Below are 20,165 nucleotides of genomic sequence, written 5' to 3'. Positions count from 1 at the left end.
CCCCTTGCCCTTTGAATACCATCCTGTCCAAAACACTTCAGAGTCTGCTTTCCAATTAGCTTGCACCATCCACCCCTCCCACTCCCAATCAAAACTTGAATTACTGGCATTCAGTCATACACATGCAAAAAAAAAATCCAATACAACACATCAAACTAGACATCTACTATTTACAGTGAGCCAGTCTTTCTCCTACAGTACAGAATTATACTTTAAGGTTTTCTGTGCAATTGCTAGTACCACTATTTGTTATTCTATAGACAGAAGTCCACTACCAATGAGTGAACTGCCGTACCTTTATACCCAACAATCTCAGTCTCCAAAGCAGAGTTTATCTGCGGGTCACTCTGGGTATGCTGGATAAATTTGAGCTGTATGAGTGGGTCCAATGAAGGACACTTGAAACAGCTTGGCACAATGGTAGGAAAGGAAACTGAATGCAGGCAATGGCATTAAACTTGGAACATTTCCCTACAGCGCTGCCACCCGTTTTATGCTCTTTCTGAAACGAAGCTCTGAAGGTGTAGCACCATGGCATGAACCGTTCTCTGTAGCTCAGTTACATAAAGCAAGTCACTTAATGGGATTCATTAGCTGCCATCTAAGATCAAGCCTCTATGTTTAAATCCTAGGTTTTTTCCTCCCGCTCCGTTTTCCGTCGTTGAATATTACGTGGTTTGATTTTTAATGAGAGTTCCCACAGTGCTTCCTCTGCAAGATGGTCTCCAAAATCATTGAAGAACATAACAATGTCATCGATGCGTTTTAGTTCATAATGACTGAAAAATGAAAATGTTAAATATAACTTTCAATATTAAAATCTTAGTAGTATTATACAACAGAGCAGACAGAGATTTTCACATGAGCTTAGTACTACTCCATTAATCACTCTATAGACAAACTATCATGAGAACTGATATGTAGTACCTTCATATCAACATTTTTATCTGAGTTAGGTGGTTAAAGAAATCATGTAATGAGACTAAATCTTTCCTTCAGGGAAGAACGTCACTCCGATCTACTTCCTTACGTCTCCCCATGCCCCACAACAAACTAAAAATACATCTGGAGAGAGCCCTTAGATTTTCTTTGCTTCTTAAGTATCACAGTACATTTAAACAGTGTCTTTTACCTCCTTTTAAAACAAAATCAAATCTGAAAAATTGCATAATGATGTCTTGGCCACATCTTTCATATTATGAAAACTTACATTTGTTGGAAACGTCGCATACTATCCAAGATATTAAACTGCTGCCATCGTTTGGAAAAGTTGATCTTTCCGTCAATTAGATCTGGGTTGCCAAGGTGAACAAATGTTAGGTCTTGCAGTATAAGACCTCTGTAGAAATAAAATCAGGGCAAAGATCAAAAACTTTCTGTGGGCTACCTGCACATTACATATGGCTTCAGGCTGAACAAAAAACAGAATATAAAATCAATTATTAGCACTGTTCACAAGAAGTTTGCAAATGGCATTTTTCTAATTTCATGGTTTGCCATATTATAAAAGCCAATCTGCAGCACACAACAAATCTGGGCAACCACACGCGCACCCCCCCCCAAAACTGTCTGCAATCACCTGTCCATTCACACTGATACATTAGCTCTCAGGGCAAAAAATTCCAAACATTTGCGTCAGTGATGAAAACTCCACACTTCTGAAAGCCCTGTCCCTTATTCTAAGCCCCTCTGCTGAGATCAAAGATTAACATTGTCACATGCACATCAAAACAGTGAAATGCATCATTTACATCAAATGAAACCAGCGAGCATTGTGCTAAGCAGCTACAAGTGTCACCATGCTTCCAGCACAAACGTAGCATGCCCACAACTCATTAGCCCTACCCGTACATTTTTGGAATGAGAGAGGAAACCACAGCACCCAGAGGAAATCCATATGGTATCCTCATGGAGAGAATGTACAAATTCCTTACAGGCCAGCAGCAGGAATTGAACCTCGAACTTAGAGCTGACACTAAAGCGATTGTGCTAATTGTTATGCTACCATACCACCCTAAGGGAAATCATTTTCTCAGCATTTACTTTTTAAAAATGTTGTAAGTTTCAATGAGATCACTTTCCGTTGTTCTAAATTTTACCCAATACAGACTTCGTGTAATTGCCCTCTCATCCAATAGCAAAACAGTACAGCCTTTCCAGAAAATAATCTGCTTAATTTTTGTTGCATTTTCTTTGAGAATTATATTGATTTTTAGGTAAGGAGAACAGAGGTCTACATGATATTCCTTGTGCACTCTCACTATGGCTTGATAATCCTCATATAATTAAAACTAATATACCATTTACAATCTAGCTTCTGAATTACATACCAAACTTTTTCGTATAGAAAGACACTTAGTTCTCTTTGAAAACCATTTCCTAATCTTATCACCATGCTTTTGTCTTGTGCAGACGGATAACCTCTTTTTTGATGAACCTATCACTTCTAGATACAAAGAATGATACATACATATCTGTGTGATCCTTGCCCTCTGTTTAGTCCCTATTTCAATCATATCTTAGAAAGTGTTTATATTTATCTAAATACACATTCTCCTGCTGATAAAGATGGAGGTTCTCCCTGAGTTATGGCAGGGTTCTGTTCTTTAGGACTGCTCATAGCCTGAACAATTTGCAAGACAGAAATACAGCCATCAACCAAGTGCCCACAGGGAAGAAGTCACCTGCAGCCCCACAACAACAGGCAAATGCATACTACACGTCTCAAGCACTCGTTTTCTCAGATGCTTGTTCACTAGCATGTACTGTAACATGCCAGACATCTGCAGCTTGGGAAGGCCTTGTATTTATATAAATGGTGAAATACAATGAACAAAACTTGTGAATGATTAAAAACGAATTCCTATATGGATATTTTTGAATTAGGGATTTGACAACATGCTATTCTATAAGGAAAGCTCTTTTGAACCATTTAATGGGTAGCTATTATACTAGTCCTGAAGAAGGGTCTTGGCCCCAAATGTCAACTGTTTACTCTTTTCCATAGATGCTGCCTGACCTGCTGAGTTTCTCCTGCTTTTTGTATCTGTTGCTATTATACAAGTTGATGGCCTTGGCTCAGGTGTAGCAGAGACATACAGTGGTATGCAGAAGTTTGGGCAACCTGGTCAAAATTTCTGTTACTGTGAATAGCTAAGCGAGTAAAAGATAACCTGATTTCCGAAAGGCATAAAGTTAAAGACGACACATTTCTTTAATATTTTAAGCAAGATTACTTTTTTTTATTTCCATTTATTACAGTTTCAAAATAACAAAAAAGGAAAAGTTTGGGCACCCTGCATGGTCAGTACTTAGTAACACCCCCTTTGGCAAGTATCACAGCTTGTAAACGCTTTCCGTAGCCAGCTGAGAATCTTTCAATTCTTGTTTGGGGGATTTTCGCCCATTCTTCCTTGCAAAAGGCTTCTAGTTCTGTGAGATTCATGGGCCGTCTTGCATGCACTGCTCTTTTGAGGTCTACCCACAGATTTTCGATGATGTTTAGGTCAGGGAACTGTGAGGGCCATGGCAAAGCCTTCAGTTTGCACCTCTTGAGGTAGTCCATTGTGGATTTTGAGGTGTGTTTTGGATCATTATTCTGTTGCAGAAGCCATCCTCTTTTCATCTTCAGCTTTTTTTTTTACAGACAGTGAGATGTTTGCTTCCAGAATTTGCTGATACTTAATTGAATTCGTTCTTCCCTCTACCAGTGAAATGTTCCCCAAGCTCAAAGCATGATCGATCCACCCCCGTGCTTAACAGTTGGAGAGGTGTTCTTTTCATGAAATTCTGCACTCTTTTTTTCTCCAAACATACCTTTGGTCATTGCTGCCAAAAAGTTCTATTTTAATTTCATCAGTCCACAGGACTTGTTTCCAAAATGCATCAGACTTGTTTAGATGTTCCTTTGCAAACTTCTGACGTTGAATTTTGTGGTGAGGACGCAGGAAAGGTTTTCTTCTGATGACTCTCCATGAAGGTCATATTTGTGCAGGTGTCGATGCACAGTAGAACAGTGCACCACCACTCCAGAGTCTGCTAAACCGTCCTGAAGGTCTTTTGCAGTCAAACAGGGGTTTTGATTTGCCTTTCTAGCAATCCTACAAGCAGTTCTCTCGGAAAGTTTTCTTGGTCTTCCAGACCTCAACTTGACCTCCACCGTTCCTGTTAACTGCCAATTCTTAATTACATTACAAACTGAGGAAACGGCTGCCCGAAAACGCTTTGCTATCTTCTTTTGCCTTCTCCTGCTTTGTGGGCATCATTTAATTTTCAGAGCACTAGGTAGCTGCTTAGAGGAGCCCATGGCTGCTGACTGTTGGGACAAGGTTTGAGGAGTCAGGGTATTTATAAAGCTTTGAAATTTGCATCACCTGGCCTTTCCTAACGATGACTGTGAACAAGCCATAGCCCTAACAAGCTATTAAGGATAACCTTGGTAAAAGTTATCTGAGAGCTCAAATCTCTTGGGGTGCCCAAACTTTTGCATGGTGCTCCTTTCCTTTTTTCCACTCTAAAATTGTACAAAACAAAGATATTACACTAATCTTGCTTAAAATGTTGAAAAGAATGTTTCATCTTTAACTTTATGACTTTTGGAGATCAGTTCATCTTCTACTCACTTAACTATTCACAGTAACAGAAATTTTGGCCAGGGGTGCCCAAACTTTTGCATGCCACTGTAGTTCAAGCTGCACACATCAAGCAAGTTGAAGCTGAAGGTCTGTGCTAAAGATGTGGCACACTGAACAATGCTGGATACAATTTAACTGGAAGCTCCATCCATGTGCTATATTGAGAGAATTCTTCACTGTAGAACACACATGAGGAAAAAAAGACCCACATTTATATTGCACCTTTTGTTATCTCAGGGTGTCCCACAGTATCCATGAAGAACCTCCTATATCACCACTGTATTGCAGAAAGCTGTGCTGTGAATCTAAACACAATATGAGAATGACAAGATGATCTGCTTTACTGGTGGTAATTGACTGATATTGGGTAAGAAAAAGCAGTGCTGAAAAGTAATGGAATCAGAGCCTTGGTTTAACTAAAGACAATTCTACCAGGGCTCCACATCCACAATACTGCACTAGGGAGTTCAATGCTTGTCTCTAGTATGATACTCCTTTGGTTAAAAGATTACAGTACTTCCAAAATCATATTTGAGAGCACAGTTTTTAAACTTAGACACTCAATGTCTTTCCAAGGAGATGAATGCCTTGGCACTGAAAGAGATTTTTCAAAGCTCCATAAATGGCTGGCTGCCAGACCCGCACAATGTTTGTTTCAGTTGTGACACTTATACTTACAGCATAGACACTGTCTTAGCCATGGAACAGTTGAGGCTCCAACCTCCAGCCATCAACATTCGGGGCTGTCAACACCGTCAAGTGTAGCCAGGACTACTAAATCTTACTATTTTTAATATCCTTAAAGCATTAGATTAAATTAGGGCATACCAAACAAAAAATGAAAATAGTGCTTGAATAATTTTCATATTTGTGAAGATAAATATAACTGCATTCTAAAATCAATTAAAATTATTAAAAATTTAAATTACCTCGCTATTTACCTTCTGCGCTGAACCAGCATTTTCCATTAACTTGAATGGGAGTCGCCATGTTTTACAGGGTCATGGTCAGATTTTTATGCTTGATGAGCAGGGAATGGTACAGAAGTTGCCATACTCCATTAGACACCTCAAGGAGTTCACTGAGCCAGCCCAGGCTACAGGGAGGATGATATCATTGCTGATATACATCATGCCCAACATTAGAAACTAGTACTTTCATGACAAAGTATATGGCATTCCTATCATTAGTACTTGCTTAGACTAACACTGCTACTTGGCCCTTTGGGTTCATACTGGCTCCCAGATAAGCAATCTGATTTTCCTGTAACACACTTTCTTTCACTTTAATTTGTCTTTGCAATCTACTTGAACACCAAGAGGTAATTTTAGCTCTCCAATAGATTGGGGAAAAAAGGTTAGTTTGGAGATGTACGGTGAGATAAAGTCACCAAGATAATTGCGACAAGTGACAGTCCCTGTTGGCAGCTCTTCGATGTGCACAGTTGTGAAATCTTGGCCCTCTCTTGGGATTGTTACTGGGATGACAAAGTACATCACAGAATAACAGAAACATATGGTACAAAAGGTTGTCACTGAACTCCTACTGTCCTAGAGCTATTGTTAACTACGTTCCCCTCATGACCGCATATGGGTTTCCTCTGTGTACTCCGGTTTCCTTTCACATTCAAAAGACATGTGCCTTAGGATTGGTAAGTTGCGGGTATGCTATATTGGCGCCGGGAGCATGGCAACACTTTGCAGGCTCCCCCATCACATTCTCGAACTGCTTTGGTCGTTGATGCTAATGACAGTTTTCACTGTATGTTTTGAAGCTTTGCGAGAAATAAAGGTATCTTTAATCCTTCAATCTTAAAAAAAACAATACTCGGGCAATTTTTCTTCTTTGCATTTTAAAATTAACAATAAAAAGGAAGAAAATGTGGCCTTGTAGCTAGGGAAAGCCTGCACTTTGTATAGAGTCAGATGCAAATAAGTGTCTTAAAAACGACTGAATTGAGAGTTACCGTCTAACCTGTTGGATGACTTGCTGTGTATCCATCAGTATCCAGATGAGAGTCTAACAATTTAGGTCACAGAATCAAACGCCCCTTACATTCATCACTACCAGTTGCCTGAAGTACTGAAGGTGCACCAGAGGGAGGTGATGGGCAAGTGAGGAGGAGACGGGTGAGTGCAGAACCAGAATGGGGAATGTAAAGAGAAAAAAAGGTCCATTTGCATACTTACAGGTAAGGTATACAGGGTGGTTCCACTTCTGCCAAAGCAGCACGATATGCTCGAAATGAAGAGGAGCTATCAATGAGTGTGCAGTATTCAGCCAGACCCTGAAAGTAATTGGAGTATATTAGTTTGTACATCAATGCCACAGTAATCAGTGGAAGTGTGAACTTTTTTCACAGGCTCAATTATCCAGGAATTTAAGGCACTTAGGAATGGACACATGACTTGCTTCACCACAAGGTAAACATAAATGAAACTTTATACTCAAGTCAGAAGTACAATAGTCCCATTACAATGAATAATTGTAATGGGATTACTGAATTTCTGATTTGAGCATAATGCTATCTCAAGTTCATATGGGAATTTTAAAGTTAAGATTAGCATTCAGAATTTAGGTGAGTGTGAACAGATGCCGAACCTCAATAATACAAAATCCAAACAACTGTTTCAAAAAGAATGCAGAAAAATGCATAAGTAATCAAAATGAAAGGGAAATGGCCCACGGAAAATAATAGATTGAATATTTCCCTCTGGAAAATAGATTGTAATGGGACTAAGTATTGAAAACATGTTGTCTTACTTTCAGAGAAGTAGAGGAGACAACCCAAAATTGATTCAAAATAATGCACAGAACATAACCCCAAGTGGGACCGTGAAAGGAAAGAGCCTACTTACTTACAAGCAAATTGGACAGGTTTGTCGTAGAAAAATACAGTGGACTGTGGCTAATTGGGACACATCAGGACCCGTACATTTTGGCCCAATTAAGCAGCTGCTCCAATTAGTTGAAGTTCCATGCAAATAGTTATAAAGGTATATTAAAGAGACAAACTACTGTTTAACTATCAAATTATGTATTTAAATGAAATACATCCAGTGTACACTGTATTCTTTTGTTTGACTCCAAATGAACAAAGTGAGTGCAAACTCCTAGTGCAGATAATAGACTGCTTTTATACAATGTTTCAGAGGATTGCATCTTCCAAATCATCATTTTCATTGGAACATTCAAGATGATTGTCAATACCTTCAAATTCTTCGTAGTTTCTAACTTAAAGTAATGAAATCATTTCCTGTTCACTCCCAGCCATTTTTGGCAACTCCAAGCCAGAATGCTTGAAACCACAGTGAGCAAAACCGTTCTGAATTTTTTTGCTGTTCATTTCTTGCCAACTATCAGTGAGGAAAAACCAGTGCTTTTTAAAAACAAACACATGCAACTGATGTCATTTAAAAACTGTTCACTCTAAGGATAGTGCAGTGACTAACAGCCATGCAACTATATGTGACTGATGCTAGTTAGAAACTATTCAGCAACAGTCTCCTGTCCCAATTAAGTGTATAGTATCCCAAATAAATTAAGAGAATCCCAGCTATTTTCTGGATTATTTTTGTTCTTTAAGAGTTGTCCCAGATAAGCAGCTGCCCTGATTAACCGATGGCCCAATTAACCGGAATCCAATGTATATTTTTGGATTAGAAGAATGAGATCTACATCAGGCCAAGTGCTGATATGTTTGCAAAGGGAAACAAATAACTGGCCTGTAGTTCCAAAAACACTGCAGAGCGAGGGCTTTCTTCACCTCCTGTCTGTGTCTATCATAGGCTAGGATACCAAAATTTAATTTGATTGCTTTAATTAAACAGTTTCTTCATAGTTATATCCATAAAACTGTAAGGATAAAAGGCAATTAGTTAGATGCCATTTTTATCCAGTAATTCCTACAAGTGCTTAAACACACATATAAGTATCGAGAAATAAGTCACCCATTTTCTTCCAAGTAAATGACAAGAGGCAACTGTGAAACCCAAAGTGAAAATTTTTTATTGTATTTGGCCCCAAGGCAACACTGGCAAATTCTACTTAATCATTCATTCTATTTAAATCCAGTTTTATACATTACTGATTCATTTTTCAAATTTCTCTTTTGTCACTCTCATATTGTATTTTTCTCATTTGTGGAGTAAGGCCCTGTAAAGATCAATTACCCACATCCAAAGAGGCAGATAGGATAACAGCCGAGGATCAGTTACCTGATTAGGCCCCCTGCTGCATCACGTTTGCAGTAGTGCTAAGACATGTGGCCAAGTGGTTAAGGCATTGGACTAGCTACCTGAAGGTTGTGAGTTCGAGCCACAGCCGAGGGAACATGTTGTGTCCTTGAGCAAGGCACTTAATCATACATTGCTCTGGAACGACACTGGTGCCAAGCTGTATGGGTCCTAATGTCCTTCCCTTGGACAACACTGGTGTCGTGGAGAGGGGAGACTTGCAGCATGGGCAACTGCTAGTCTTCCATACAACCTTGCCCAGGCCTGCACCCTGGAGAGTGAAGACTTTCCAGTCGCAGTTCCATGGTCTCGCAGGACTAACGGATGCCTTTATTTATTTAAGGCTAACCCACAAAACTGGGTAATCTTATGGAGAGATACAAACTTTGAGGGATATATAGAGAGGGTAAATGTATGCACATTTTCAGCTCAGGTTGGGTGAGGCTAAAACTAGAGGTCATAGGTTTAGGATGCAAGGTTTAAGGAGAATCTGAGGGGAAACTTCTTCACTCAAAGGGTAGTGCAAGTGTGGAACAAGCTGACAGTGGAAATAGTGGACGTGGTTCAAGAGGGGTTTTGATATGTACATGGATGAGAGGGGTTTGGAGAGATATGGTCCAGGTGCTGGTAGATGGGACTGGGCAGATTAGGTCAGCACAGACTAGACGGGCTGAAGGGCCCATTTCTCTGCTATATATTCACCCAGCATAAGCTGGTGAGCTCACCCAGTTAGAGCTCAGGTTTGTGGGGAAGGACAGAATTCCAAATGCTAGTTATAAATTTGCCTGACCTGGTGTGGCCAATTTATCAGGGCACTCTGATTTTGCAATGGCTTTGAGACTAACAGACGAATGGAGGGCATCTTCTTCAGAAACAAGATAATGGGGAATCAAAGTTTAAAATAGTAAGACTGCATAAATGGAAACTGTAGTTTCCCTGAGTTGCCAGCACTGGAGGAAGCACAAGTTACATACAAAGATTTTAAATACTGAAGAAATTGCTGGAGAAACATCTTGCACATTAATTCTATTAGTGCATAATGCAATATTGTTTGAAGCAGAAATCATATTAACAAATTGGAATAAACTGAATGGTAGTCAAAAGAACAATCTACACAATGACATTGGGCACAGGGGGATTAGGGCCACACTTTACCAGCAGATAAACGCTAGTATTGGATAAGCAAAGGCTAAATGTTTCACTGTTGCAATTTCTATACAGATCCACTTTAACTGGATCAGGTTTCAGGGCTACTGAGTGCCCTGTGGAGAGTTGATTAAAATCCAATCTCCATTTAAACAGGTGTGTTTGCCTGAAGCCAGAGTCCACTTATCTTTAATAGCTCTCTCCCCAGGAGAATAGCTACTGTTTATCTTTGGACAATTGGCAAAAAATTGCCACAGCAATTGCTGGGGAGCATAATGAGCTTCTTGTGTGGCGAAAAGTGCTATAAAGAAAGCCCAGCTGATTTAATCATCAGTTCAGCTCACTTTAGAAGAGAAATGTCACCATCCTCTTGAACACGATTAATCTTCACTTTATTAATCTTCTGTCTCTATAGTTTATAGTAAAAAGGCTCAGTAACAACTTTTGTCATCTCTGCAGTTTAGTCATGCTCGGCACAGACATTCAAATACGTTCTCATAATCAGCATTCAGGGAGCACAGTCTAGCTGTGCCATAGGTTTTTAAATCAACCACGTACCAGCATCTGCTTGCACTATGATGCTAGAAGTTATGCTTGTAATACAGAAGCATCCTGATGTTAACAAACTTCACAATGTATGCCAGTAAGATTAAACCTAATTCTGATAATACTGTGCTCTAAAGTTTGGTATCAGTTACTTCAGACACTTGAGTTACTCAAACTCAGTCTTCCCTCCAGACATTGTTTTATAAACTGTCTTGAGTAAAGATTAAGTTGCCACTTCAGGCAACCCACCACATTCCCTTTAAAAAAAAAGCTACTCCAAGGTTAGGTTTAAATTAATGTTGTATAATCTGCAATGACCTCAACTTCCATGGAGCTTTGTTCCTCAATTTGAAGGATACGCATGTGTCAATGACAATATTGACCAATTTCATCTGATTATGTAGTACATGAATGTCATTAGTCACATATGCCTGCAGTGTACAAATCACCTATATTGAATCTAATCTTGGGGGGGTGGGGGCAGGGGAAAGCATTCCAATTTTATCAATCCATCAAAGTTTAAAGTAAGTGTATTAAAGTATGTAGATGTCACCATATACTACCGTGGGATTCATTTTCTTGCAGGCACTTAGAGGAAAAATAAAAAATGTATCAATCTTTAAAAACATACATACACGAAGACCGAGAAACAACCAAAGTGCAAAAGAAGACAAACTGTTAAAACAAACTGAGAACATGGGACATAAAAGTGTGCCTAAGAGTTACTCTGTTGGTCACAGAATTAGTTCAAGAGTTGTGGCTCAGTGAATCTAGTACATTGTTCACCATTGATTGGTAATGGTTCACCGTTAACTACCTGGTTGGATTTTGTAATTCATACACTATCCAACCAGTTCATTTTCAAACTTCTTTTTTTTTCCAATGAGTGTTTTACATTGAATTAAACATGCAGGTACTCGTTCACAAAATGCCATACAGACACGACACTACAGAAGAGACAGCAAAACCAGGGTGACTGTCACTTTAAAAAGAACTTTTGGTGTACTGAAGGCACTCTGCAAAAATGAATCAAATCATTAAGAAATGCCTGAAGAGTCAAGAGGAAACTTACCTCTGAAGTCTGTTTCTGCCATTCCAGCCTCCGGATAGGTGCTGAGTCCAATGCAGACAATATAGCCAGGTATGAATTAAAATTATTCAGTTTGCGTAAGTGCTAAAAAAGAAACAAAAAGTTTGAATTTCAACATGTGCTGCAAGGATTTCAAAGTTAGAGTTAAATGGATAATACATTGATTTCACTATATACAACTACATATTTTTCTAGCCATAGATCATCAAAGTGGCAAGAGATTTAAAATTAAATTCTATTCTTTATATACATCTGTTTTCAGCAAATCTTACAACTTCCAGTGTAGTGACAGCAGAAAAATATTACAAGAAATGCAGATTAAACTCTATACCAGTTTACAAACCTTCATGATTTTGATAAACTTGAGGAGTAACCGTTCTCGATCTTGTGCCTTTTCCTGTTGAATAATTATTGATCTCACCCTGAAAGACCAAAGGATTAACATGAGAACTGTTTCTCAATGGATAACCAGCAGCCATTCCTGGAGACTCACAATGGTACCAAGAAAATACATCTGGCTTAGCGGCAATGCTTTGCAGTCACTCAGCCTTGTTAACACACATTGCTTAAGTAACATGTGGTGAACACAGGTATTAGTTTAAGAGACTGTGGAGAAGCAGACATGGCCCACAAGTTCACGATAGCAAGTGTATCACTTTGCACGGTAGCATTGCAGTTAGCTACGTTATTATAGCTCCCGGTGTCAGAGCTCAGAGTTCAATTCCGACGTCATTTGTGAGAAGTCTGTACGTCCTCCAGGTGGAATATGTGGGTTCCTTCCCCCCTCCCACCCCACCCTGAGTGCTCCAATTTCCTCCTACAGATCTGTTAGTAGGTTAAATGGTCATTGTAAATTGTCCCATGACCAGGCTAGGATTAAATCGGGGGTTGTTGGGCAGTGTGGCTTGAGGGGCCAGAAGGGCCTATTCCGCACTACCTCGCTAAAGAAAAAATGAGCAAGTGTCTTTTGTCACAGTTCTCCACAATGTGAGACCTCAGTGTGAACCTGTTGCTAAAGACAGCAAAGATCTGATAAAAGGGAGAGGAGTGAAAGTACTACAAACAAATCACCATAATGTCCTTTGGTGTTTTCATATATGTATAAAGAATAATCTTTGATTAATTTGCAATGTAAAGGACTCAGAGCTGGAGTCTTAAATTTTAAAACCAAAGCTATTCTGCTCAATGTTGAACATCAGTTTTGAAAGTCTTCAGCAGCACTGATGTACACTCTGTTCCTGTCTGCAGGAACCTTTTGGTATATTTTCACTGTATTTCACAATTATTTCCGCTGCAACCTCCTTACAACATTACTGGATACAGCTTGACATGACGTTAAGCTCTTTTTTCGCGTTCAACTCTGTGCCTACGTCTTTGGTTTAAAGCAGCCTGCCAACCACTGCCCTCTCCCCACTGAAGAGTTGACCACTTTGGCCATCTCCTTCCATCTGGACCTTTTGCTCGGATTTCCTTTCTGTCACCAACTTTTCATTAAGAACTGCTGACTGATATTGACCACTTCAGTTTCTTTGCCTTAAATCCTTCCCATTCTCTTCAATCCTGATACAGCCAGTAAACCTGAGTGCCAAAGATGAGATAACTTGGCAAACTAACTTTTAGCACAAAATTCAAAGAAAACTTATTATCGAAGTATGTATATGTCACCATATACTACCAAAGAATCTGTGGAAAAACTACACACAAAGACTGACAACTAATGTGCAAAAGACAAATGGCAAATAAAATAAATAAATAATACGGAGAACATAAGTTGCAGTCCTTTAAAGTGAGGTCATAGTATGTGGAATCAGTTCAGATTTTTACCCAGCTAGAAGTCAGCTCTCTAACGTTTCCTCAGACCACTCTTCAGTTCATGATCCCATCACCAAACTCTGAACCAGTGCTTCCCAGATCATAATTAATGTAAAATTCTCCACTCTACTGTTGACTACTGTCATGGCATTCAATCCCAGTACTACTCCTGATCTTGCACTGCCCACTTTTATTCCACCCCTTATTCAGAAGCAGAAGCTATCAGTTGTTTCACCCAGAACTCAGTTTTTCTTAACTCAACCATTTTGGCACCATAGAGCTGAGAACACTGTTTTATACTCACCAATAGGACATATTGTTGAAGTGCTCTGTAAACTGTGTTAGGTTCGGACTCTTCTCTTCATTCTGTTCTTTGGCCCAGAGTAAAACCTCAGGAATCTGTCATTAAGAGAAGTGATAAAAACAGAGAGATGAATATAACCAAACAATTTGCTGGACTAACACTATACAACTTGGATAAGAATGCAAACTGCAGCGCAAAGCAATCACCAATAGTATTTAAATTTTACAGCACCACAGTTGCTGACTTGGGAGTGTACATGGTAGCACAGCGACTAGCTTGATGCTGTACAGCACCAGCTACAAGTTTGGGCTTCAATCCCACCGCTATCAGTAAGAAGTTTGTACATTCTCCCTGTGACTATATTGGTTTCCTCCAGGTGCTCCAGTTCTCTCCCACATTCCATAGATGTACAGGTTAGAGCATGCTATGTTGGCGCTTGTTGGCCTCCCCCACCACATCTTAGACTGTGTTGGCTGTTGACACAAATAACTCAATTCACTGTACATATCAATGCATATGTGACAAATAAAGCTAATTTAGTCTAAAGAAACATGAAGTTGTCAGCTGAAATTTCTCCATTTGCATCCGATAATAAGGACCTCTTCCTGAATAGTAGTCTGGGCTGCCTTCAACAATAAACTCGTCTACAAACCATGGCCATAGTCCAAAATTCATCTTTACTGGCCATGGATTTGTACTACAAACCACAAAAGCAAAGATGTACTTAATTCTCAGTGGTCTTCTCATGTATGCTCACTTACACTGATCTGATGTTATTGTGTTACTAGCAGGACTCCGCTGGGCTTTGCCCTCAGTCCTTGCTTTCTGTTACATATATTAGAAAATGTGTTTGGAGCATGATAGAGTGTACATATTGACACATGGGTGACACCAACGACAAAACCTTTAGAGACAGAAAGATATAAATGGTCTGTACAGATAACAATCTAGAAATAGGGCAATGAACCTCAGAAGATGCAAAAAGACAGAGGAGTGCACTGTACTTGATCGTTACTACAAAGGAACAAAGGTGTCTACAGATCCTTAAAAGGCAGAAGATCAAGTGAATATGACAGTTAAAAAGGCATATTGTAATGCTTTGCTTCACAAACTCTTGCATGGAATCCAAGTGCAGGGAGATTATAACACAGGACTATGTCATCATATTACAGGAATGATGCAACTGCACTGAGGTTGCAAAGGAAACTATCATGACTGAAAGTGTTGCCATTAGGACAGATTGGACATGCTTGATTTGCTTTCTTTGAAACAGAAGGGAATGAGGGAAATTTTAACTGTATGTCTAAAATAATGAGAGACTTAGAGAAAGTAAACAGGGTGGATCCAAGAAGAGGACATAAGAACTATAGTAATTAGTAGATAGAGAATAAAGGGTGGTAGGTTCTGGACACTACTGCCTGAAAGGATGATAGATGCAGAATTCCTCATCACCTGAAAGACATATATTGAAGAGCTTCAGAAACAGGAGAAAATCAGCAGATGCTGGAAATCCAAACAACACATACAAAATACTGGATGAATTCAGCAGGCCAGGCAACATCTATGGAAAAGAGTACAGTCGACATTTCAGGCCGAAACCCTTCAAGCAGGACTTCAGGGCTATGAACTAGTGTTAAAAGGAGGAATGAGGCTACTTTAAAAACAAAACTGGCACAAATACTATCACCCAGATTATTTTTTCCTCATCTGAATCCTCTAATCCAAACTTCCACTGGACTACAATATTTTCAACAGTTCAAGTAGAACAGTACGGTTTCAACCTGACAGCTTATCTGTCAGTATAGTTCATGTAAATGTAATCATCTGTATGATTTGTAGAGCAATGACTTAACTCAAGTATACCCTGGCAGAACATTACCTCTATCTTGTAGAACAGCTCAGCATCTAGCAGCGTCAGCTGTTCAGCAATCTCATGGCTGTGGAAGTCATGAAGGGTTCCAGGCCTGAAAGGATAAAAGACAGTTCAGGTGTTAGTGAAAATCAAGGATTGATTTGATTCTGTTTCACAGAACAGATTCTCTCAAATACTGACAGAAAAATAACAGACTACCCATTTGCATCTATTTAGTTATAAACCTTCCAAGTAACCAAGATAAAAGAATGTCTAAAAAATACATGGAACCCGTACCTTGCTGCTACCCCACGTGCAGCCAATGGCTTCATCAAACCAAAATATTTCACCGTCTTCTTCTGATCTACTTTATCCAGAATATTCTTTCTTAGGACTCGGGCCAGACTCAGTTCACCACTACACACTAAACGGAACACAAGTTCCATTAGCAACTTCAGGATGTCATCCGATAGCTCTACCAAACTGGGAAAGAAAACAACAAAAAGCGATCGATCAGACGATAAGCAACAAGTATAGCACAAAAGGCAGTATTTCTAGATTCGTATTGCAGATTTTTAATATTTACCCTGTTTTAAAATAGAACATAATCTTGTGAGATGTGTACAGGAAAAAACAGTGGTATACAGATGTTAAAAAGGACATGTAGGTTACTTCCCCTCATTAAATATTATCATAATCTGTGTCACTAGTTGCGATTCAATCACATGAACACCCTTAAGGCAGTGGTATTGGATTTTATGTAATGCTCACAGAACAAGTTAACCTAATCATAATTTGCATGTTTCACTAGTTTAGTTTTAGATCCTTTACACCGCCCCCCCGCCCCCAGGTAACTCAGGTACTTCCAGCATAATCACACAAACAACATTTTAAGTGTACTTCATTAACTGTAAGCAACAATTTGCAATTATACAGCACTATTTAAAATAGCAAATCTTCCCTACAAAAGTGCTTTATTCAAACAAGGTTCAACAAAGACACACAAGGATTTATCATAGGAGAAGAAGATGCAGATAAAAGAAACATCTCAAAGCAGTAAAGTAGCAGAAAGTTGGAGATTTTTATGGACGGTGGCTGCTAATGGAAAGGGGCTGCCAACGATGGAGTGATTAAAATTGGGGATGTGAAGAAGCCACAAGTGGAGCACAGAAGGTTGTAGAAATAAGGACATTAATGCAAAGAGTAGATAAAAAAGACGAGACATTTGAAATTGTTTAATCTACAAGCTAATGAAAGGTAGTGAGCCGAGAAGTGACAGGGAAATGCGACAATGTAAAATGGGGTATAGGCAGCTGAAGTTTGGAAGAGTTGAAGGATGGAAGGTGTGGTCCTACTTAGCAGTGCCTTGCAAACATTAACGCCAGAGACAGCAAAGGCACAGTTGAGGACTTCAACAGACAAGTTGAGGCAAATGTAAAGTTATCAATATTACTAAAGGCTCCTCCTGAGATTACGAGCATCTCAGCCAGTCTTCTGCCAAGTTGATTCACTCTCATGAAACGGCTCTGCACTTTCGCCAACTCAACATCCCAACTGTAACATTGAGTACCGGCACTTCAGAACTAGTGTCAAATTGAGCCAAGCTGCACCTATGTACTTACAACATAGGCAACAGCCAATGTGAAATATGACTAGAAATATTGTGTTCAGAAGAAGTGGGAAAAATCCAATCCAATGAAATACTGCCCAAATCAGTCAACTCCCAATTATCAAAATAATATGAAGTGCAATATAAACTGACTTGCCAATAATGTGACATTTCTGCTAGTGATTTTTGCTGTGACTCTCTTTTAATGCAAGCTGAGCTGCTGGGCATGTCCCACAACCAATTTTAGCAACACCTAACACAGGCAAAACACAAACTGCTCGAAATACTATCAATCCATTGGCTATCTCCACATCAGCTATATTGTTCTCCTCCCCTTTGCTGAAATTGAGAACTAACTTGCTTTCTCTCTTTTCCAGTCTAACAAAGGATTTTAGGACTTGAAACATTAACACCTTCTTTTCATGCACACTGTCTAACCTGCTGGAAGTTGCAACGTTTTTATCCTGCAACCAATGCCTAACTTAGACTCTACTAGGACCACTTGAGTCTATAAATCATTTTAGTCTTAATCCAGGCGTGGATCAACAATCTGATGCAGAGAAGAGGCAAAAGTACTGACTGCCTCTGACATTAAAACAGCATTTTATCATGTGTGGCATGAAGTAGCCCTAGCAGAACCCATACCAATGGTTGAAGTCATAGTTCACACAGAAGATGGCTTATTTAAGACCAATTACTCCATTGCCAACTCATCACTAGCTGCTCACGACAACATCCAAGGCCCAACGACCTTTGGCAGCTTCACTAATGATCTGCCTTCCTTCATACAGGTCGAAAGTGGGGATGATCACAACTCCTCCGCCTATCCATGTCTGCACGTAACATTACAACACAATCAAGCTAGGACTGGAAAATGGCTTGTAACATTCACGTCAGAAATGTCAGTTGATGACCCCATCACCATAAAGAAAATCTAACTATCTACTCTGATCATTATTACCAAGTCACCCAACGAATTTATTTTGGGGAGTCACCACTGACAAGAACTTCAACAGGGCCTAGTCACATAAACAGTACAGCTACAAGAATAAATCAGTTGTGTATGCTGTAGCAAGTACCTCACACCCTGACATCCCAAAACTTTTCCACGATAGTAAAGCACAAATCTGCTGCAAAGAATACTGTCCACAGCTAGGAAGATTGCGTCTCCAACAACACAGACAGCTTGACAGAGCCCACTAAGTGAAACCCCAATCAATATTAATCTCCCCACTGAACTATATACCAGCATCTCAAAAACCAGTGGTCCTTAAAGTGAGAATAAGAGAGCAATTGCATGGAAAACAAGGTACACATTGAGTGGGGGAGGGAAATCACTATTCTTCTTGACAGGTCACAATCCTAAAACAACATGTACCAGAAGAACTACAGCAATTCAGAGTAGCTCACCATTAATTTCTCAAAGGCAATTAGGGATAGCAAAGAAACATGCTAACATCCAGAAAAATGAATAAATTTGGGGAAGGGAGCTGGTCTTAGTAATAATGAAGGTGTGATAGATAACGCACCTCAAATTTAAATATATTGCAAGGGTTCCGAATATCTGCTGAACTCTCTTACAGTTGCTATGGATAGCAAGAAAATAGTTTGGAGTAGTAACTAGAGGTGATGGCTTTGAAGTTCCCCATATCTGCCTATCCAGAGAATCAAACAGGATTGTAGTCAAGTTGCACTGGTATTGTTAGGACTTCTGTCATGGGACACATTTCAGATAGTGCCAAAAGACAACACATAGATGAGAAACAGGTACAGCCAGAAGGCACAGGTACAAAATAAGGAAGAGATGAATGAATTATCTCAGTATATGTAACAAACATCCATTCTACACTTGGGATGTTAAGAGATCGTCAGAAGTCATTGCACAAAGGCAAGCCTCTACCATAAACAGAACATTTTGCTCCTGTTGCACTGAAACCCAAAAGGCAACCAGAAACACAGACCAAATGGCTCATCTGAGCTACTGCTTGTTCTTATCCACACACACTCAATTACTTCTGCACCACAGGTACAAGATAAGATTCCATGTTTATATTGCTAGAAAATCTTCATGATGATTTGGTATTTAGCAATTAATCTCTGAGTAATTAGTTACTGGCAACTGGAACTACTTTTATTCAACTGGGGAGAAACAGACCATTTTTATTAGCTATAATACTTCTTAATATCCCAGATTGCTTCTTGCCGACATTGCAATGTAATGATCACTGATCGAATAGGTTTACGGAATCATAGTTGAGATTAAAGAACCAAACTACACTCAAAACAAAATGGATCTCTTCTTTCAAAAATCCCTGATCACCACCATTCAGCATATCCCTTCCTAACTTATCATACAATTATCCTCTATTTGTAAAACTATTAATGTAAAATTATATTTCTTAAACTGCACTGTACACATTTTCAAAATTATGTACAGCCCTGATGCCCACACTATAAGGAGGACGTGATGGCTCTGAAGAGACTGCAGAGGAGATTCACCATGATGATGCCTGGGTTGGAAATGTTTCAGTTATGAGGAGAGACCGGATAAGTTGGGCTTATTTTCCTTGGAGCAGATGAGGTTGATGGGGGACCTGATAGGGGCGTACCAAACTATGAGGGGCATAGACAGGATAGATAGTAAGAAACATTTCCAGGAAAGAAGTATCTAAGACCAGAGGGGGAAGGTTTACTGTGAGGAAGAAGAGAGGTTCAGAGAATATTTAAGAATTATTTTTTTTTAGGAGGGTGGTTGCAATCTGGAATACATTGCCTGAGGAGTTGGTAGTGGCAGGTACTCTCACAACATTTAATTATCTGGGTGAAGACCTGAATTGGCAAGGCTCCGTAGGTTACAGATCATGTCCTGGTATACAGGAATATGAATTTGATAGTCAGCATGAACATGATGGGCCCATTTCTGTTCTGAACACTCCA

The 20,165-nt window shown here is 39.4% G+C and overlaps 1 protein-coding gene across 13 annotated transcripts in view; it reads right to left on the bottom strand.

The window, feature by feature from the left end:
* Window positions 1-623: 623 nt before the first annotated feature.
* The window catches only part of rapgef1a (Rap guanine nucleotide exchange factor (GEF) 1a), a 185,163-nt gene continuing 165,621 nt past the window's right edge, over window positions 624-20,165 (bottom strand). For all 13 annotated transcript variants that reach the window (XM_063073490.1, XM_063073491.1, XM_063073492.1 and 10 more), the window contains 8 exons: window positions 15,917-16,102; window positions 15,647-15,731; window positions 13,768-13,862; window positions 11,995-12,073; window positions 11,634-11,735; window positions 6,824-6,921; window positions 1,211-1,339; window positions 624-779 (listed from right to left, as the gene is read on the bottom strand). In XM_063073490.1, the coding sequence (XP_062929560.1) occupies window positions 629-779; window positions 1,211-1,339; window positions 6,824-6,921; window positions 11,634-11,735; window positions 11,995-12,073; window positions 13,768-13,862; window positions 15,647-15,731; window positions 15,917-16,102 (925 nt within the window). In that variant the 3' untranslated portion in view covers window positions 624-628. The remainder of the gene's footprint in view (window positions 780-1,210; window positions 1,340-6,823; window positions 6,922-11,633; window positions 11,736-11,994; window positions 12,074-13,767; window positions 13,863-15,646; window positions 15,732-15,916; window positions 16,103-20,165) is intronic.

The sequence above is a fragment of the Mobula hypostoma genome, chromosome 21 (genome assembly GCF_963921235.1).
Source record: "Mobula hypostoma chromosome 21, sMobHyp1.1, whole genome shotgun sequence".
NCBI lineage: Eukaryota > Metazoa > Chordata > Chondrichthyes > Myliobatiformes > Myliobatidae > Mobula > Mobula hypostoma.
Note: the sequence above shows the minus strand (reverse complement) of the source record. Positions and strands in the feature narration are given on the sequence as shown.